A 19,365-nucleotide genomic window follows, 5' to 3' on the forward strand; every position below is an offset into this window, starting at 1 on the left:
CGACTTACATGTACCTACAGTACATACCCGTCTGAGGATTTTGAGGCGTCTCCAGATTACGACCCTTGCTTGCAGGCCTACGTTGTCTTCCATAAGGTTCCTTGCACACTACGCATGTATTGTACTGTATTGTATGTACATACAAAGGTAACTATATTCGACACCATATGCGAGGAAGAATAATTGTATTGTCCTTGAACCAATTCCAGTCCCCAGAAAGTCTAATCTCGAGTCCTGGCTGAAGTCAAAGCAGGACACAGTTTTGACATTATCTTGACCATTTTGACATGTTCCGCGCCCTTGCGCATGTCTCGAACTTCCTTTCTGGGTTCACCGGAATGATCCAATCAGACTCGATCAATTTCTCCACGTCTTGCACCAGTCCCTAACTCCAAGCGACTTAGACTGGCTTGGCTCAAGAAAAAATTAATCCCTCTTAAAATGATTGGCCCGGCCACGATCCAGCTGGGGCCTCTCAGATGGGGCAGTGCGGCAAGGTGCCTCATTTCACGGCAGAATTGAGGCTCGCTCAGCCAGGAACAGCTTAGCGCCAAAAAGTGTGAGTCACACACCTTCATCTTCCAGGGCTGACCTGGTAAAGTTGTCTCGGCCTACCAATATTTCGATCGTGGCGGCGAAGCTACGCAGCAGGCCTGAATTGTTAGTGGTTAGCGGAGATACTTCCCCTGGGCGTCGTCTCTGGTGCACGGCCCCATTCCGCCTTGTGTTTGGCCTTTTGCTGCCTGAAAAATACAAAAACTTGGCTCGCCCACTCCTCTGTTCTCTTACTTTTTCCCACCCACCAACACCAACTGAACCACAATTATATGAACATGACCAAGGCAGCTACCATCATGATGCGTTAAAACCGTCCACCGTCTCTCAAGACTTGCGTCCCGCAACCTCAGCCAAAATTCAGTCCCCAAGTTCTTTACAACTCCCCACTCAACTCCCTTCAGCTCTTCCTGAAAAGGTCGATCTGAACTTTGACTTCACGCTTTCGAGCTCAAGCTCAAGTTCTCGCAACACCGTCGCCATTTCCGCCCAAGACTTGCCAGTCTTCAACACGGATCCCAATCAGTCAACATGGCTTCCCTCCAGTTCCTCGAGCCTGCCGGCACAACCTGCGCCACAACAGCATTTGCAACCGTTCCAACAGGACTTCGTTCTGTTCGATCAGCCGATCAAGCAAACCCGTCAACCTAACCGCTCTGTCTCTCAACCTTCCGCCATCGGAGGTGTAATATCTCAAGAACAGCAACAACATCGTCATCAGCAGCAGTATCGACAACAGCCTTCTCCGGCGTCTCTGCAAAACCACCGAGTTGCTAGCATCATCCAGGCTACAGGGCACACACCGTCTTCTTCGGCCTTCACCAATCGGTTTAGCTCTCCTGTGCAGAACCCTCACCAGTTCTACGCTTCGTCCGCGCCATCATCTTCCGTTGCTTTGAACAGGCAAAACCGTCCCGCTCGGCCGCCAGTTCCACTTTTTTCACATAGCACCGGTAGCATACCGCAAGGCAATATGAACCTCCAAGGTTGGTTACCGATCCATCATCTCCAGTCTGCAACTGGAAGCTCACAAAGCCCATCAGACCTAGACTTGGAAGATTTCACTGCCTTTGAGGGTGGCGCTTCCACGGCGTATTCATCGCCCGCCATTTCAACTGCTTTCGACTTCAGCGCCAGTGGTTCCAGCTCGGCCTCCAACATGGGCACCGTCTCTCCGCAGGATCTTTTGATCCAGGAGCCGTTCATGTCGGCGCCAAACTCCTCTGCCCTCACTGCTCTGACTTCGCCGTCAATCTACAACGAGTCACCCGAATTTCATGACAGCTATGACGTCTCGCCCAATTTCAGTAACAGCGATTTTGATGCATCTGCTGCTGATGTTTGGTACCCGCTTTTCCCTCCGGAGAACAAGGCGACTCAGCAGCGGACGGCTGCCAGTGAGAGCTCTCCTGCTGAGAAGTCGGAGGATCTCGAGTCCTCGGAATCTGGGACCTCTCATCGCCGCCGGAAGTCGGGCCACAATTCCCCCGGCAACTCTGGCCGTCACTCGTCCGTGTCCGGTGTCAACTCGCGAAAGCGTGACAAGCCCTTGCCTCCTATCATCATCGAGGATCCCAATGACACCGTTGCCATGAAGCGTGCCCGCAACACCCTTGCAGCTCGCAAGTCTCGTGAGCGAAAGGCCCAGCGATTCGAGGAACTGGAGGAGAAGATTGCCAAGCTGGAAGCAGAGCGTGACCATTGGAGGAAGATCGCAATGGCCCAGTCTAATGGTGGACAATAAAAATGGGTGTGGGTATGGTTTCGTTAGGAATGACCCATTCACCCTCGATCCAATGGAGGATCGAGGAGGGGATCTCTTTATTCACGGATTGGTATTACTAGTATTTTCTCAAGCGTGTATTCTTCTCGGGTTTTTTTCATTTGGACTTTCCTTGGTGGATTGTCTTGGACTGTTGCCCTCGTCGTCCTCGCTGAGGATTTGTACGGGTAGTGCCATTTCCTAGGATCGCAACACACAAGAAACGGATTTGAGTGAGCATTAAATCCAATATGCTTCCATCGTGACCTTTGAGGACCTTCCCCCTCTTTGTCACCCATCCTGGACTCCATGCTCTCTGGATCGACTGATGGTAGTGCTCAAAGGCGAACAAAGGCGTAGAACTCTCGGTCCCCTGCCCCATTCTTATCTGCCCTCCACGGACCGGTCTTCTCATACCCTCTGCTCCTCCCAGGCTGGGGCCTTCCGGGGCTTTGCCCTCACTCTGTATGTTGCCCCCCACCACACCAGGCAAACAGCAAGACCTCCCACTCACTTGGTAGGTGGCGCTCCCGGCATGCGCATGACTGGCCTACATACTTCTGCGGTCTTGTTTGGGGGACTGTTGGGGGAGGCATTGCTCCGCCTAGCTGCTTCTCTTGGATGACTTGTTTCCCGTTCCTTCAAACTTTTTCCCTCGTGTATTCCCAACCCCCCTGACTTGTGTTTGCTTGATCAGGAGGCCGACAACTAGGTTTGCCAAAAACCCAAACTCAAAAGTAGCCTGGTGTGAGTGGACGGGTCCCCCGGGCCGTCGTCTATCGGCCTAGCATTGGGTCGGAAGAGAGCGTTGCTAGGTTACCCTTTGAGGCCCCGGCGATAATGGTAGTGATTCCAGGCTAGAGAGTGTGATGTTGTCTACAGGCATGGCTATATCCTGACGTCGGGGAAGGTTGGAAAGAGTGGCAGGGATGTGTTTAGCGCCAGCGTCTTCTCCTCCCAGTTGAAGAAGGTTCGGGGACCATGGTTTCCGTAACGGTGATGTTTAGGATCAGCCACAAGACGTTCGAATAGAAGCTCTAGGTAGGTATGTAGACTAGGTATGGGTAAAGATAGGACCATCCCATCCCATAGTAGGGACTGGGAAATGGACCCCCTTCTTATCATTAGGCATGTTCATCAAATCTCTATATAACACTTGAGAAGTAATGCCGTTATGCATACAAAAAAACAAACAAAGTGAAACTCCATTACGATCCATCCGAAAGGCCTCTTTGGTTGGGCCTTGTCCATTCCAAACCCCCTTTTTTTAGCCTTTCCCTCCCTTTCCCTTTCGTAGTTAGCAACCGTGACGTACATCTCTCTCTTTCCCCCTCTGCCGGCCGAGCCTGAGCCCCGGGTTCTCTCTCTCTCTCTTCCCCCTCCCCCCCATCTTCGTCTCTCGTATGTCTTGCAATTGCAGTCATGCGAAACAATGAGGAAAAAAGACATGAAAGGAAATGCCGAACCCCTTTGCAAATGACAGAGAAAAAAAAAGGAGATGAAAGATGAATGCATTTTTTGTAACCCCTAAAGCGCCCCTTTGCTGGCGAGAAGAGACAAAAAAAGGTGGAATCGTTCGTTCATGGCATTTCCACCCAAGCGGGAACGTAGAAAGACATTAGCGAGTCTCATAACCTGAGCTGTCATCTCATGGATCCCTTTCGCCCTTGTCGTTCCTCAAATGAGGTCGATTCAGAAAATGCCATCCATGAGCTGCTCAAGATAGTAATCGTGTTTATGTGTACAGGGGGGCCGTGGAAGAGTATGATTGGGCTCTTTTTTTCTGTTGGGTGGAAACTGCCCCGTTTGCGGGAGAACCCCCAAGGCCATGTGATGTGGCACCCGGGCTTCCGTTTTAGTTAACCGTCATCATCTGCAACCTCGGCGACTCGACCGACGTTCTGCTGAGGACGGAATTGGTGCTGTGGCTCTTCGGCAAGCGCTTTGGGGGACTCGATGCCGGATCGGTGAAAACCCGGGTGAAGGCCGGACTGCCATCTCCAAGCCGAGGCACCCGTTCCCTACGCGGCGTGCCCGCGGGGCTCTGAGTGAGGAGCTCAGCACGTCGGACCACGTCGGAGAGCGAATCCCGAAGCTGGCCAGCCTTTTTGACCAGCTCCTGCAGGCTATTCGTATCGAAGAAGAGCTTCGACTGCGAGGGCTTGACTGGAGATCGACGCTTGACTAGATCAGAGGTCGAGCGCTGCTGTTGCTGCATGGCTTCCATCACGGTTGAGATCATTGCTGATTTGCGGCTCGAATTGGTAGACTGGTCAGGAGTACGAGGCGGTGCGGCCAAGGGCTTCTCATCGTTCAAGGGCCAGTTTCCGCCGAAGATGTCGTCCTCTGGTGAGAATACTGATCGCCGTCGTGTCGTCTGTCTCTCGCGCACCACAGCATTCTTTGCCATCTCGGGTTCCGCGATGGACTCCGGGATTAAAAAGGGATCTTCGGTGCGATCGAGCGAGCCAGCATCAAATCCTTCTTCGAGAAATCGTTCGTCGATAGTCGCGCAGTCCGAATCCTTTGCGTGTCCATCTGCATCCGCACCTTCGTCCTCATCCTCGTCAGGAGACGCAAGCTCAATAATATTCTGAGCCTCCATCCACTTCGATGAACAAGGTCCATCGAGGATGTCCAGATCCTTTCCGTGTCGGCACAATCGCTTGAGGTCGTTGACAAGCAGCGATAGCTCCCGAATCTGACCCGAATGTGCCTTGACCGTAGGCTGGGTCGCCTGGATTGATGCTGGGACAATCATTGAGAAGCTCGTTGCCGAGTCCTTGCCACCAACCGGGCTGACGGCATCCTCGTCGAAGTCGAAGTCGTCGTCCCAGTCTTCGCTGACTGGCTTGGTGCCCAGACCCCATGTTCCGAACTTCGGTACCGCCTTAGAGGAGCCTTCAGTGGGCTCCGGAACCACTGGGACACTCTGGCTTCGAACATGACCGGCGCCAGGGCCCTTACGATTAGCCGGGCGACCTCCTCTCAAGTCCATCTCCTGCTTCCCGTGCACCGTCTTTGGTCGGGGCGAATGACCGTCGACGTCGAACTTTTCGTGCAATGGTGGCTCGGTCCAATCGAAGATATTGCTTCGGGGCCGCTCGTTGACGGTGATGTGGTGGCGGCTATCGAGACTGCTGTTCCCGGTGATGCTCACCAGTGCGTGTCGGAGGCGGGGACTTGCCTTCCTCGAGTTGAGAGGGCTGGATGGTGGGAAAAGGTGGTTGCTGAGGCCGTTTTCCTCGTCCCGTGCCCAATCATCGTCATCGTCGTCGTCTAGTGATAGGCGGCTAAAGTCCCTGTTTGAGAGGGAAAGTCTTGCCAAGGCACGTCCAGGGCGGAAGAGCCCCTCCAAATTATCAGTCCCGTCGTTCAGCCCCATTCTTGTCTCGGAATGGATGGCTCGAATGGGTGTTGGGGCACTCTCATCCTCTTCCATTATCCTGGTATCACTATCCCAAGACTGCCCGAGAATTTCCTGGATTGATAGTCTTTTTGTCTTGCTGTTGCCAGCAGTGCTTGGGGGTGACTCGTCAAACATGGACTCCAAAGGTGTGTCGACGTTCCTTAATCGATTGGAGCCGGCAGTGCGGAATGAATCGAATACCACGTCGCTCTTGAAGTCGGTATCATCATCATCCCCGGACGTGCAATCACGAGTCTCCACGTCAGAGCTGGCCATGGTGGAGGTACACTCACCCGAAACACCTCGACTTTGAGCTGGGCTCGGGTTGGTTTGGGGGGTTGAGAAAAAAGTGATTGACACCTGATTTGCTCTCGAATGACCCGATGCAGGAGCCACCGAGGTGCCTAGATGTGAGACGTCAATATTAAAGCTCGAAAGTCGAGATATTTGTGGCAGTGGAGACGAAGAGTTCCGCTTTCGGGCTTTTGGGTGGTAATTGGACGCACCCTCGGGGCCTAGTTGCAGGCGGGGCTCGTGAGAAATGAAGATTTCGTCAACTGTCGGTTTCAACAACTCTGGCTGGACTAGGTTCTGCGCCGTGGTTGTAGGAGCAGATACGTGACGCTTGCCTTCGCTCTTGGCTTCCGTTGATCCGCGCTTGGGGCGTCGTATGCTCCCAGTTTTTGAGATCCAGTTGCTCGGCGAGCTAAATTGCATCGAAATTGAGCGCCTAGCCCGTTTCGACGGTGTATCCTCTGCAGAATCCGGCGAGTCGTGCGTGGTCCGACGACCGTCATGGTTCTCTGCTTGGCTCTCGGCACCCGAACTCTGCTCCTGTGGGATTGCAGCGCCGGCAATCATGGCGGCCTTGACTAGACATGCGCGAGGCATATCTCGCTGCGATGACTGTATCCGCTTATTCGGCAGTGACACGCCACCCGGGCTGCCAGAGCTTCCTCGACTGGCCCTGGTAACACGGAAATGGAAGAAAGAAGCCCATCTACTGCCGTCTGACTGTGAATCGGTACGCTCCACCTCTGCCTTGGTCGTGAATGCCCTCGGCCGTGATCTATGGTCCAGCGAGTACTTTGGGCCGGCAGGTGGCCCAGAGAAACCATCCTGTTGCTGGAACTGCTGCAGTGTTGCTGACCGCTGATGGCTGGTGGCGGGTCTTCGAAAACTAGGCACCTGCGACCTGGAACCTCTTCCGACCACGGCACCTGAATCGTGATTTTGACCAGAGGATGCTCGTTTGATCAACTTATTCGGCGGCATTTGCGGGGGTGCCGATCCGGTAGGGGATAGCACGGGCGCACCAGAGCCGTAAGAGTAGACTAGAGAAGGCGAGTCTGGCCCAATGCTTGACCGTGGGCTTCCATGCTGTGAGAGCGGCCGGATGGATAGACGTCTCATCCAGGACCCGTTGGAGGAGATCGAGTCCCTGGCATTTTCGGCGATTGGCCGTGCCGAGAGATCTGTCTGTCTGATGAACGACTGCCTCCGGCTCGTGCTCTTTGGGGGTGTGATCTGGTTGCTGGAGGACGGGGACGTTCGCGGTGTATTAGTCGGATGTGACGATAGAGGACCAGGAGGAGGCTCGGAGCGTTGCTGAAAAGAAATGCGAGGATGGTAGTCCATAGGTGGCGCATCAGGGGCACCGCTTGTTCCGGGACGTGAAGACGTAGGAAATCGCAGGCTCTCGAAGCCCGCAGTTACGTTTCGCTTGCTTGGGCTCGGCCGGAGGGCGGTTGTTGTTGACTCGGCAGGTTGGCCAAAGACCAGGCCAGTAGCGGCAGCAGCAACTACGGTGCCGGTTCCTACGAGCTGAAGGGGCAATCCAGTTAGTAACGCTCTCTCTTGCTAGGGCCAAATATGGAGACAGTGGAGGCGGCAAAAACCCAATATGGGCAGCGCAGAGCGTGGATGGCCGTCCGTCCATGTCCCCGGTCTCCCCGGTCTTGGGTGCTGAACTTAGAATAGTGGCTGTTGGTCGACTTACACTCGGCACCGACTGCATTATGGCTGCCGGCAACTACTCCAACGAGAAGGTGCCGAAGTCGGGAAGAGGAGTAAAGGGGAAATTCAATATCGTGAGGGTCGTGATTGGCATCGTCAGGGCATTACGGCGGGTTCTAGGCTGGAGGAAATCGGGAGAAGGACGGGGGGAGGGATGACGACCCGAGCTTGAGGACGAGATTCGCGCCAGCAAAGCGATGGGAAGCCTCGTTCTAGCTGCCTGGCCAGGAACCCGAAGGAAATTCGAGTTGATATGGTGCCGTGACACGGTCGTCGATATGTGCACGGCACAGGCAAGCTTTGCCTGGTTCTGGTACTCGCAGTGAGTCTGGAGACGCGGTGGTGGGCTCTGGAATTATTTGCTGGCAGTCTGGAAATTGGCCCTTCCCATGTTAGCGGGGAGATTGGACGGGTGCCGTGGGACAAGACAGGGGAGTCGTACCAAAAATACCAAATGCCAATGCCAATGCCAGCTCCCGACCCAGTTCCAGTTCCAATTTCACTGCAATGCCAATATAGAGTCAATGCTAAAAGGAGTCGAAGGGAAGTGGAAGGGAAAATGGAAGAAAAAGGATACGGGAGAACACAGGGGCCTGCACAGTCCGCTCAGCTCGGGAGGAAACAAGAGTCAGCAAACAACAACGGGCAGACCCGTGAGTTGACGACGGTCCAAGGTAGAAAAGACGAGAGGAAAGTTGTCTGTCAAGGGTGGGATTAGGCTGTGTTGAGTTAGTGAGGTTATGGAGGATTGTTTCCTGTACGCATAGGTAATAACCAAGGACCTACCTAGCCCGAAACCTTGCCTAACTGTAATTAGGTAGGTACCTGGGCAGGTACTGAGCTGAGTAACAGGGGATGTTTACCTGTTTTTCGGGGCGATTTTTCTTTCACTTTTTGTTTTGTTTCCACACTTGTTTCTCCTTCTTCGACTCTTTCCAGCATTATTTCTTTTCCGTTGTTATTTCCCCGTTCCCTGCTCGCTCTGGTATCTCGCAATCCGGGACCTGCTGTCTCAAGATCGACAAGACCTACCTACCTCTTGCGCTCTACTTTTCAGATTACTAGCACCCGGAGTATTACTTAGATAGTAGGTACCTACCGACCTTCCATTCCAAGGAACGTCTGGAAACCGGGGCGCGCTCTCAGAGTATGCCTGGGATCATGATCTATTGGAAGATGATCAACGTGCCGTTTTCCCACAAACACATGCTGCGCTTCCTTGGTTCTTTGTGCCCTCGGCCTTGCTGGGGCAAATCGAGGGGATCGATCTGACTTAGCGCGGATCGGCTGAGACCTATCATTTGCCTCGACCAAGTTAACGCCCACTAACACGAAAACGCAGCGAAGGGGACCCCGGCACTCTGTACGCATATGTACGCGGTATGTACTCTACGAAGAGGTACTAATAAGGAGTCCCAAATGTCCACTGGACCAGGCGGCCTTGATGCCATCATCAACTCCGAATTCGGTTCCCCCACAGATCTTTAAGAGGCCCTCGTCCCCCAGACTTTTGAACATGCTCGAGTTTTACATGCGTAAGTAAAATTCCCCAAAGTCAAGTACCTAGTCTTTTACTTGGAACCGACTGGGTAGCAGCGGCCCAAAGAGGATGCCATAATATCCCTTACCCTTACCCTTTACGAGGCATATAGCGGACCTGGCATATGTATAATACAGTCGCCAGAGACGGGGTGCATATTGCATTCGGTCGGAATGCTTGTATGGAGCCGTGCGATGGAGGAATGATCCGGCCCCTAGGAAGGAAGGAAGGTGCCTTTGCTGCAAGAGACCTGCAAGAGACCAACATGCGTATTTCCGGATTTGAAGCTCGCTGCCAGATCTCCATGCCCGTTTCGTCCATCCAGGCCGAGACCTGGGCCCGGGCGATCCCAATCGCATGGAGGCTGGAAAGTGGAAACAACGAAGATCGCGCTTGGCCGCTGTTCCCGGCCGTTTTTGCCAGCATTGCTTTGCTGACACAACAACAATATTTGTTGTTTGTGTATCACTTTTTGTTTTGGCCATGCCAGCATTCGCTGTTGTGCTATCGTCGTCGTCCTGGTATTTGGTTTCCCCCCCACTCGCTGGAACCTGGGCGTGTGTCACCCTATCAATCCATCAATGCAATGAGACTCGATGCTCGTGTAGCTCTCGAATCATTGCTTCAGAGCTCACCTCGTCCATGCCCGAGACAGACAGCCTACAGCGGGTACCTATTCGTAAGGTATGACACTGCCACACTGTCCCCCTCCTTCCCCGTTCCCACCGCCCTTCCCCTGGACCCCCTGGACGAAGCTGTCCACTTGGGTTCTTAGTACAAATCGAGCCTCCCTTATTGTCCCGCGCCGTCCCTGTGGAGAGTATCTTAATTCTCAGGAGTCCCCGTCAGCTTCATTCTTCCAGCCTATTTTGCCGCCCCCGGAATCCTTTCTAACGTTGTTGTGTGGTTTGCTGGCCTGGAATTCCCGGATCAGCCCAGCAAAGTCCGCATCCAATGATCGTGACTTTCCACGAGAAGCTACCTATGTATATGAGCACTTTGTCGTCACACAAATCTATTGTTCTCCTTGGCAGGGACGTTGTGTTGTCCCGCGAGGATGAGCACCTTTCCGCTGGCGGTCTGCCTTCGCAGCCTGGCAGCCTGGCAATCTTCCTATCTTCTGGCGCTTGCCTTTTCGTCCGGCCAACTGCACCCCGGCGCAGGCTTGCTGCCTCGTCGCCGAAGTTCCACCTGCAGAGCTAAGCATCACCGACTATCGATCGAGAGGAGTAATACCTGACTCAGGTAGCTCTCGGGGGGCAAAGCTGACTAACACCAGCACCTCGGGTGCCGCATGGCTGCGTGCTGCGAAGGTACGGAGTACAGTACATGCCACGCTGTCGATCCCATCGCCATACCTACATCCCGCTTTCCATGTGCTGCCGTGTCAGTGTTTCCACGCAGTCCTTCTAGAACCCGCCCGCCGGGTTCCAGCACACGGACGTGATATATAAACCACGTAACGGACCCTTACCTGTCCTACTATGTCCATACATACCTATAGAGCCTTGAAAATTCTGCCGGGATGCTTTTCATCGGCAAAAGACAAACCACCGATGTAAAACCTCGAAACCCGGCTCTTGAACTAATAGGTGGGGTTTCTAATGGAGGCCCCGCCGAGGCCCCAGTGAAATCCAGTGTATCTACCCGAATCGGATACATTTGCCGGTGCTCTATCTGTCGGGAGTCGGGACATGGTGCCATGTGGCGTGCTTCTCCTCTTGCGCATCACCTCACCGGCTGCTTCAGAGCCAGAAACAAAACAATGCTCTTCGTCAGGAATTAGACCATCACCGGATTGGGGAATGGTTCGATAATCGAATTTTCCCCCTCAGCGATCCATATTGCGGGTTGTGGGCCCGTGTTTGAAGCTGATTACTGCGTATTCGGATGATGTGGAGAATCTGAGTGATATCGCACACCCGATAAGTAGGTAGGTACCTACCTACCTGACATTGGAAACTCGAAGCTTTCGCGATTGGACCTTCGGATAAGCTGCCTATCTACTCTCTCTAGTCGAGCTCTTCCATATCGACCTGGCGGTGCAGTGGCTCTGAGCCTTTCCAACATGCGATATTTCTCCCGCTCTGTGGGCCAGTGGCCATCAACATGGCTAAAGACCGCCCATAACGGGACCGGGCATGCCGTAGGCTACTGTGCCCGGTTCCATGCATTGCATGTTTTGCCCCATGTACGTACATAGTAGCCACAGACCCTCGTGAGGGCGGTACGTTTATTGTGTTTATTGTGTTTTCTGTGTCTCCTGTGTTTATTGCTTATTGTTTGCTTGGTTCATGTTTCGTTTTGACCTTCAATATGCTTTCTTGACATCTCTCCACGTTGCAGAAGTCCCTGGTAGGGGAGGCCTAGACCAGTCTACCGCACTGGCTTATTGAAGTTAGGCTGGCTCAGAGTAACCGTCTTCTGCAGGCCCCAGGTTCCCCGGTATTGGACTATGGACTTCTATTTCCAGACGGACAGACGGACGGTACTGGCGGGGCTGTTTTAACTGAGCATGTTTTATTCTGCATGAGCTTTGACTACTGGGCCTATGGACGCCAGGGATCCGCGAGCGTCCTAAATCTTCATGTTCGCTTACACGAGGCACCCTCGCACTACCAAAAGTGATATTGAACAAGATGGCAGAATCTACAGCAAGATGACGTGGACATACGCACGAAATGCAGATCAATCTACTCCACGTTGTTTCTGGAAGGGATCCTATAAATCTAGTGGTCAAGACAGGACTTGAGGTTTGTTACATGGCCCCCTCTAGCTCTGGTGTCAACCAAATAAGCGTGCCACTGTGGAGTCGAAATCCTCAGCATGATGCGGGGTGCCTCGCCAACAGGCCGCGCGATGGCATGCGGGCTTCTACGGGGCTAGGCTCCGTTGCATTGTTGCATTGGAAGGGGAGAAAAGCGACGCCTTGTCGCGAATTTTCCAGGCGAGAAAGATCACTGGTGCTGTCGTGTGTCATCAAAATTGGGCGGTTGCACGGCAGTTGCCAAGCCCAGCCGGGGTTACCAAGTTGCCCATGTGGTGACACGCAACGATTGGCCCGGCCACGCGACGCGCTTCCGAGGGACAGGGATTAGACGCGTCTTCCGTCGCGTCATTTTAGCTTAAGGCACTTGACGCTAATTGCCCTCGTGCAGCTCCAAGAAAATCTCCGTGCGCTGTGGGGACGTGTCAATACGAACGAATGCTGTCAGTCGTGTGTTTTCCAAACCATGTTTCAGGATTTCTATTCGCCAATTCTATCTCCGATCGAACTATTCCCAGAAGACAATGGCCAGACAAGATGGAAACCGAAATGCAATCAGGCACGGCGATAGATCGCAGTTACTGCCAGCCACTCAGTGAACGATGGCGCAAGATTCCCCCACTAGGATGCGATAGGGCTCAACTACAAGTGTCGCCATCCTCGCATCTCAGCCAATTAGGGTGGACGTAACAACTTAGGCTTGGAGAGATAGTCTGCTGCATGTCAGCGGGGGTTGATCACCAGAGATTCCTGGACCATTAATATTGCTCCCCCTGCTGATCCGGTCAACACTTAACATGGGGTAGGCTCCTTCAACTCCAAAAGCTCAGCCGGTCCTCACCACAGCCACGACTTTATGGAAACGGAATTGAGCAACCCTGAGTCATTACTTCGACCGTGAAGATGGTATTCTCAACAACGACCAACAGTGGCTGACAATGGCATATTGTTGCGGCACCCCAGGCTGCATTGTCATGATCATCGAATCTCGTCTGAACCCCTTTCCCTGGCCAGATTCAAATGGCATGGAAGTGCAGGGGGTGCAACTCAAGGCATCTACGCATGCACAGTCAAAGGCTCTGGTTCCCCCTTACGCCAACACCGCGAGAGGAATGAGGCCTTGAATCTGATGCCGAGGATATAAGCTTCTCGCGATGCTTCTACCATCCACCCAGTTTACCTGGCTTAGGGCCAATTCTTTGCAGGTCAGATCTTGACAATCCTTGGCGGCCCCTTTCATACCAAATACTCCTGGTTGAGAGACAGCCTACCTATCCAGAGCAGGGGCAGGAAAGGACATGTACCACTGAGAGGTATTTCTGCGGCGCTTCTTCATCGCCCTCTTAGGACCTGAGTTTGCGCAGTTCCCAACCCCGAGCTTGAGGCTGGCTCCCAATCTTGGCCATGATTGGGTGGGACTTGACCTGCCTCGAGGGAGTCAAGCCGTTGATGCCAGAGCCATGTTTGGTCGCCATAGCCGATGGCCGATAAGTGAACATGAGAACCAGGTCTGTTCTTCAAACATAATATGCCTAAGGAAGAGTAGCGATGTGATCAATGTAAACAAATCAAGGCCATTCTGCTCCGGGGCAATGTTTGGAATATGAATGCCTCCCCCATTTATCTTTCTCTCCTAATATCCCGTACATGGCCTGCAACCCCAATCTATAAAGAATTATCACTCCAGTATGGATTTCCCAGTCTCAAGCCTTGCTCTCATTAACCGCAAGTCAATTAATGGGTGCTGTTTTCTATAGATCCACAACGCGATAACAATGCGATGAACATTCTGTACCTCGCAGTAACTGAAGGTAGAGACGGAACGTCGGACACAAACCGACACGGTGCATATAACACTGTCGTGGCAGCATCAGCCACATTTGACTTTGGACGTACAGCCACATCAGATTGTCAATTTGGAAATTTATCGCCATTCAATCAGCCTTATCAGACCTCCATTTGATCTGTGTCCTCAGTACTCAACCTAAAGTAACTCGATCAGTGGTGTCACTCATCCGGGTTTGTAATAGAAAATGGAAGCCGAACTCAGGACTGTTCTGCCGAACATCGACCCTGTGGTCTCGGAGTACTCGGCCGGTTACCTAAACCACGCCTCAACGGCCTGGTCCGGAGAAGAGGAGTCCTCCGGTGCTTCCCCGCTCTCGGAAGCTGCTTCTGCCATTACAGAACTGCTGCTCTCGGCTTCTGGCAATCCTGATGCCGGTCTCCAAGAAAAGATTCGGCTACTGGTTGAGAAATGGGTCGGCAAATATACTGCTGCCAACGGGACCAGCGAGAGAAGGGGTCCCACCATCAAGCGGCTTGACCAGACTATTCAAGTCAGCACCCAGAGGAACATGTCCTCGACCCTTGCTGTTGCCACAGGTGGCGTGGACCTGGAGTCTGCCAATGCAAGGAAAGTCGAGTCTAAGGTAGACAAGAAAAAGCTGGAGAAGGCAGAGAGAAAGATTGCCGCCAAACAGAACAAGAAGACCTTCAAGACTGTCGAGTATGAGGCTTCGAGGTTGCTGAACCAGGCCGAAGACGCCCAGTCGTACGAAGAGTTCTACATGGCAGTAAACCCTCTTCAGTTGGGTGCTGGCCAGGGCGGAAAGACGAAGGATATCAAGGTCGATAACGCCGATATTTCTATTGGGGGAACCAGAATCTTGACAGACACCACGGTGACCCTTTCATACGGCCATCGCTATGGCCTTGTCGGTCATAACGGTGTTGGTAAATCGACACTGCTTCGCGCACTCTCCCGAAGAGAGCTGCCAATTCCGACTCACATCTCTATTCTTCACGTCGAGCAAGAAGTGAGCTATAACGACCCATCCCTCCCCTTTTTAAATTAAGTACTCTGCTGACATCCGACTACCCAGATCACTGGCGACGATACCCCCGCTTTGCAGGCTGTTTTGGATGCTGATGTCTGGCGGAAGGTGCTCATGAAAGAGCAAGCTGTATGTCCTCCCGGGCCGCCCGAGTTGTCTGTCTATTAACATCTCTTCTAGCAAATAACGCAAAAACTCGCGGAAATCGAGACGGAGCGCTCTTCCATGGCCGATACCTCGGCGGATGCTGCCAAGCTGGACCGGGATCGTGAGGCGCAAGATCAGAGACTGGGTGACATCCAGGCGAAACTCGCCGAGATGGAATCTGACAAGGCGGAGCCTAGGGCTGCCAGCATCCTGGCTGGTCTCGGCTTCTCGACGGAGTGGCAACAGCGTCCGACCAAGTCCTTCTCCGGAGGTTGGCGAATGCGGCTGGCTCTTGCGCGAGCACTGTTTTGCGAACCGGATCTTTTGCTTCTTGACGAACCTTCAAACATGCTGGACGTTCCCTCAGTCACATTCCTTTCGAACTATCTACAAGGCTACCCCAGCACGGTTCTTGTTGTGTCCCACGACAGAGCCTTCCTAAACGAGGTCGCGACCGATATCATCCATCAGCATTCGCAACGTCTAGACTACTACCGGGGTGCCAACTTCGACACCTTCTACGCCACAAGAGAAGAGCGGAAGAAGACGGCGAAGCGCGAGTATGAAAACCAGATGGTACAGCGTGCGCATCTCCAAGCATTCATCGACAAGTTCCGTTACAATGCTGCCAAGTCATCCGAGGCACAATCTCGAATCAAAAAGTTGGAGAAGATGCCTATACTGGAGCCGCCAGAGACGGAGTACAGCGTCAAATTCAGATTTCCCGATGTTGAGAAGCTGTCGCCACCGATTATCCAGATGACAGAAGTTTCGTTTGGCTACACAAAGGACTCTATCCTTCTGTCGAATGTGGACTTGGACGTACAGCTCGACTCTCGGATCGGCATCGTAGGACCTAACGGTGCTGGTAAGACAACCGTCTTGAAGCTCCTAATTGGTAGGCTCCAGGCCACCAGTGGCCTGATCTCGCAACACCCTCGTCTTCGCGTCGGATTCTTTGCGCAACACCACGTCGATGCCCTTGACCTCAACACGAGCGCAGTCAGCTTCATGGCCAAGAACTATCCCGGAAAGACGGATGAAGAATATAGACGCCAGCTAGGTGCTTTTGGCATTACCGGTACGACCGGTCTGCAAAAGATGGAGGTTCTCTCGGGAGGTCAGAAGTCCCGCGTTGCGTTCGCATGCTTGGCTCTGACCAACCCCCACATCCTCGTGCTTGACGAGCCTTCTAATCATCTGGATATCGAGGCCATGGACGCGCTCTCTGAAGCCCTAAATGAGTTCCAAGGTGGAGTCCTCATGGTTTCTCACGACGTTACAATGCTGCAGACGGTCTGTAAGTCACTCTGGGTCTGTGATAATGGCCAGGTTGAGAAGTTCCCTGGCGATGTCCAGCAGTACAAGAAGAGGATTGCTGCTCAGGCCAATGCTGCCGGTGTGGTCAAGGCACATTAGAAGAGTAGACGTTGGAGCCGAAGGTTAGAAGTATGTATTGGATCTAGAATCCTAGATTTACAATGGGATGCTTCAACTGTGCAGTGAAGTGTGCTTGCAGTGCTTGAAGAGCAGGATACCCCTGGAGACGTCTCTTTGCCCAGATATTGAAGTCCTCAGGAAGAAGGGAAGTTGACGACACTGAGATGTCCATCTATTCGCAAACAAAGTGCGTGATAAGAGCACTGTGTAATTGCGCATCGAAGTAGACTGCCGATCCCCCTGAAAGCTCTGTGCACGTGATTAGCTACCCCGCGCTTGATTGGGGAAAGTGCCCGTGTTCAAAAAGTGGCGGTAGGCAGAGAAGTAAACAACCTAGTCGAAGCGGAGCGCAGGGACCACCCTTCCGCACAAGCGTGGTGCCCGGGCCTCAAGAGTTCCTGGCGGTCAACAAAAATCGCTTTCATTTCTCCCCCAAATCAACAACTCTCCTTCCTCTCCATACACATTCCCGGATTGAGCCTCATCCATCCACAGCACACCACTCTGAACTTTGCCTCCCTCTCTGCTTGTTAATCAAGACTACCTTCTGTGAAGCTTCACCAACCATCAAGATGCGTGAGATTGTGAGTTTACCTCATCTGCTTCTCAACGCGTCCCAATTTGGGTTTCGCCCCTGATTTACCCCACCACCGCCAGACCTGTCCATACCATCAAGATGCCACGATATCTTCCGTTTTGCTGTTGAACAATGATAGCTGATATCTGCTCTTCTCTCTATAGGTCCACCTCCAGACCGGCCAATGCGTAAGTATCCTCCTTGGCTCCCATCCTCCTTTGCTGGAATCCTGAGGCTGACGTGTATCTAGGGTAACCAAATTGGTGCTGCCTTCTGGTGTGTTCTTACCAAGACGAATATTTACCGGTCTCGAGGACACCATAACTGACTGACAATATAGGCAAACTATTTCTGGCGAGCATGGTCTCGACAGCAATGGCGTGTATGTACCTCCTCCGATCGTAACTTTCCCCCGTCTGAAGCTCACCGCCTTGTTAGGTACAACGGTACCTCGGAGCTCCAGCTTGAGCGCATGAACGTCTACTTCAACGAGGTAAGTCTGAATTGAGCCTTCCTCTCTCTACTACTTCCTGTGGCCATCTTGCTGATCTATTTTTTTATTTTTTTTTTCGATTTTATGAAGGCTTCCGGCAACAAGTATGTTCCCCGAGCCGTCCTCGTCGATCTCGAGCCGGGTACCATGGATGCCGTTCGTGCTGGACCGTTCGGCCAGCTCTTCCGCCCCGACAACTTCGTTTTCGGCCAGTCTGGTGCTGGCAACAACTGGGCCAAAGGTCATTACACTGAGGGTGCTGAGCTTGTTGACCAAGTTCTCGATGTTGTCCGCCGTGAGGCTGAGGGATGTGACTGCCTCCAGGGCTTCCAGATCACCCACTCCCTCGGTGGTGGCACTGGTGCCGGTATGGGTACTCTCCTCATCTCCAAGATTCGCGAGGAGTTCCCCGACCGCATCATGGCGACTTTCTCCGTCGTCCCTTCGCCCAAGGTCTCGGATACCGTCGTTGAGCCCTACAACGCCACCCTCTCCGTCCACCAGCTGGTTGAGAACTCTGATGAGACCTTCTGCATTGACAACGAGGCTCTCTACGACATCTGCATGAGGACCCTCAAGCTGTCCAACCCGTCGTACGGCGATCTTAACCACTTGGTTTCTGCCGTCATGTCCGGGGTTACCACCTCCCTCCGTTTCCCCGGCCAGCTGAACTCGGACCTTCGCAAGCTTGCCGTCAACATGGTTCCCTTCCCTCGTCTCCACTTCTTCATGGTCGGCTTCGCCCCTCTGACCAGCCGCGGTGCTTATTCGTTCCGTGCTGTCACCGTTCCCGAGTTGACTCAGCAGATGTTCGACCCCAAGAACATGATGGCTGCCTCTGACTTCCGCAACGGCCGCTACCTGACTTGCTCCGCCATCTTGTACGTCCTCTATTCCATCCGGTTACTTGGGCTTCCTGCTAACCATTCTCTAGCCGTGGCAAGGTCTCCATGAAGGAGGTTGAGGACCAGATGCGCAACGTGCAGAGCAAGAACTCGTCCTACTTCGTTGAGTGGATCCCCAACAACGTCCAGACCGCGCTCTGCTCCATCCCTCCCCGTGGCCTCAAGATGTCGTCGACCTTCGTTGGCAACTCGACTGCCATCCAGGAGCTCTTCAAGCGTGTCGGCGAGCAGTTCACTGCCATGTTCCGTCGCAAGGCTTTCTTGCATTGGTACACTGGCGAGGGTATGGACGAGATGGAGTTCACCGAGGCCGAGTCCAATATGAACGATCTGGTCTCCGAGTACCAGCAGTACCAGGATGCTGGTGTTGACGAGGAGGAGGAAGAGTACGAGGAGGAGGCCCCGCTTGAGGGCGAGGAGTAGGGGCCTTCTAGAAACCTCTAGGGGCTTTCCGACCGACGTCTAGTTCTTGAAGACGCCGCCGGCTTTGGTCCTTCTACTGTTATGGGATTTGCAATTCTTGAAGGCGACTGATGGCGAATACCTTGCACTCACATCCCGGTTTGATAGTTAGCACCTTTCTCCCCGGTTTCAGTAGTTGGTAGGGAAAAGGCAATGCATGTTGCTAGATATACCTGGCAGCTTAATACACTACTCTACCGCGTACCTCCCATGATACCTCAGAAAACCACGTACAATGCATTCGTTTACGTGGACCAACTCACGAGACTGCAGTGATCGGATTCACCCATTTTGGGGTGGTCATCTATTTTATCAACTACTTAATAACCTGGGTACTTGCTCATCACGAATCGAAATCTCTTGAGCCACAAACGTGCCAGCAAAATGCTAAAGCCTTGCTACGATACCTACCCCGAAACACCTAAAGTGCAATAAGACGCCCCCCGACCAACCTC

General features: G+C 53.1%; 5 protein-coding genes across 5 annotated transcripts; 4 read left to right on the forward strand and 1 right to left on the reverse strand.

Moving 5' to 3' along the window:
- Nucleotides 1-833: 833 nt before the first annotated feature.
- Nucleotides 834-2,299, forward strand: QBC33DRAFT_578351 (cross-pathway control protein 1; the record flags this gene model as incomplete). Its single annotated transcript, XM_060431057.1, has 2 exons — nt 834-861; nt 960-2,299. 2 exons carry the CDS (start codon nt 834-836, stop codon nt 2,297-2,299), a joined length of 1,368 nt encoding a protein of 455 aa, XP_060283198.1.
- Nucleotides 2,300-4,002: 1,703 nt separating this feature from the next.
- Nucleotides 4,003-7,937, reverse strand: QBC33DRAFT_72585 (uncharacterized protein). The gene is made up of 2 exons (XM_060433016.1): nt 7,726-7,937; nt 4,003-7,550 (listed from the first exon to the last, which is right to left on the reverse strand). Exons 1-2 carry the CDS (start codon nt 7,741-7,743, stop codon nt 4,173-4,175), a joined length of 3,396 nt encoding a protein of 1,131 aa, XP_060283199.1. The 5' UTR covers nt 7,744-7,937; the 3' UTR covers nt 4,003-4,172.
- Nucleotides 7,938-9,204: 1,267 nt separating this feature from the next.
- QBC33DRAFT_72728 (uncharacterized protein) lies at nt 9,205-10,147 on the forward strand. Its single transcript, XM_060433018.1, has 2 exons — nt 9,205-9,277; nt 9,339-10,147. Exon 2 carries the CDS (start codon nt 9,407-9,409, stop codon nt 10,055-10,057), a length of 651 nt encoding a protein of 216 aa, XP_060283200.1. The 5' UTR covers nt 9,205-9,277; nt 9,339-9,406; the 3' UTR covers nt 10,058-10,147.
- Nucleotides 10,148-13,950: 3,803 nt separating this feature from the next.
- On the forward strand, nt 13,951-16,806 carry QBC33DRAFT_472372 (protein GCN20). Its single transcript, XM_060425210.1, has 3 exons — nt 13,951-14,868; nt 14,935-15,015; nt 15,067-16,806. Exons 1-3 carry the CDS (start codon nt 14,083-14,085, stop codon nt 16,450-16,452), a joined length of 2,253 nt encoding a protein of 750 aa, XP_060283201.1. The 5' UTR covers nt 13,951-14,082; the 3' UTR covers nt 16,453-16,806.
- Nucleotides 16,807-19,242, forward strand: QBC33DRAFT_538819 (beta-tubulin). Its single transcript, XM_060427934.1, has 7 exons — nt 16,807-17,057; nt 17,215-17,238; nt 17,301-17,326; nt 17,391-17,432; nt 17,489-17,543; nt 17,634-18,424; nt 18,478-19,242. The coding sequence occupies exons 1-7, from the start codon at nt 17,046-17,048 to the stop codon at nt 18,869-18,871; spliced, it is 1,344 nt and encodes a 447-aa protein (XP_060283202.1). The 5' UTR covers nt 16,807-17,045; the 3' UTR covers nt 18,872-19,242.
- Nucleotides 19,243-19,365: the final 123 nt, after the last annotated feature.

The sequence above is a fragment of the Phialemonium atrogriseum genome (genome assembly GCF_030411735.1).
Source record: "Phialemonium atrogriseum strain 8032-3 unplaced genomic scaffold QBC33scaffold_13, whole genome shotgun sequence".
NCBI lineage: Eukaryota > Fungi > Ascomycota > Sordariomycetes > Cephalothecales > Cephalothecaceae > Phialemonium > Phialemonium atrogriseum.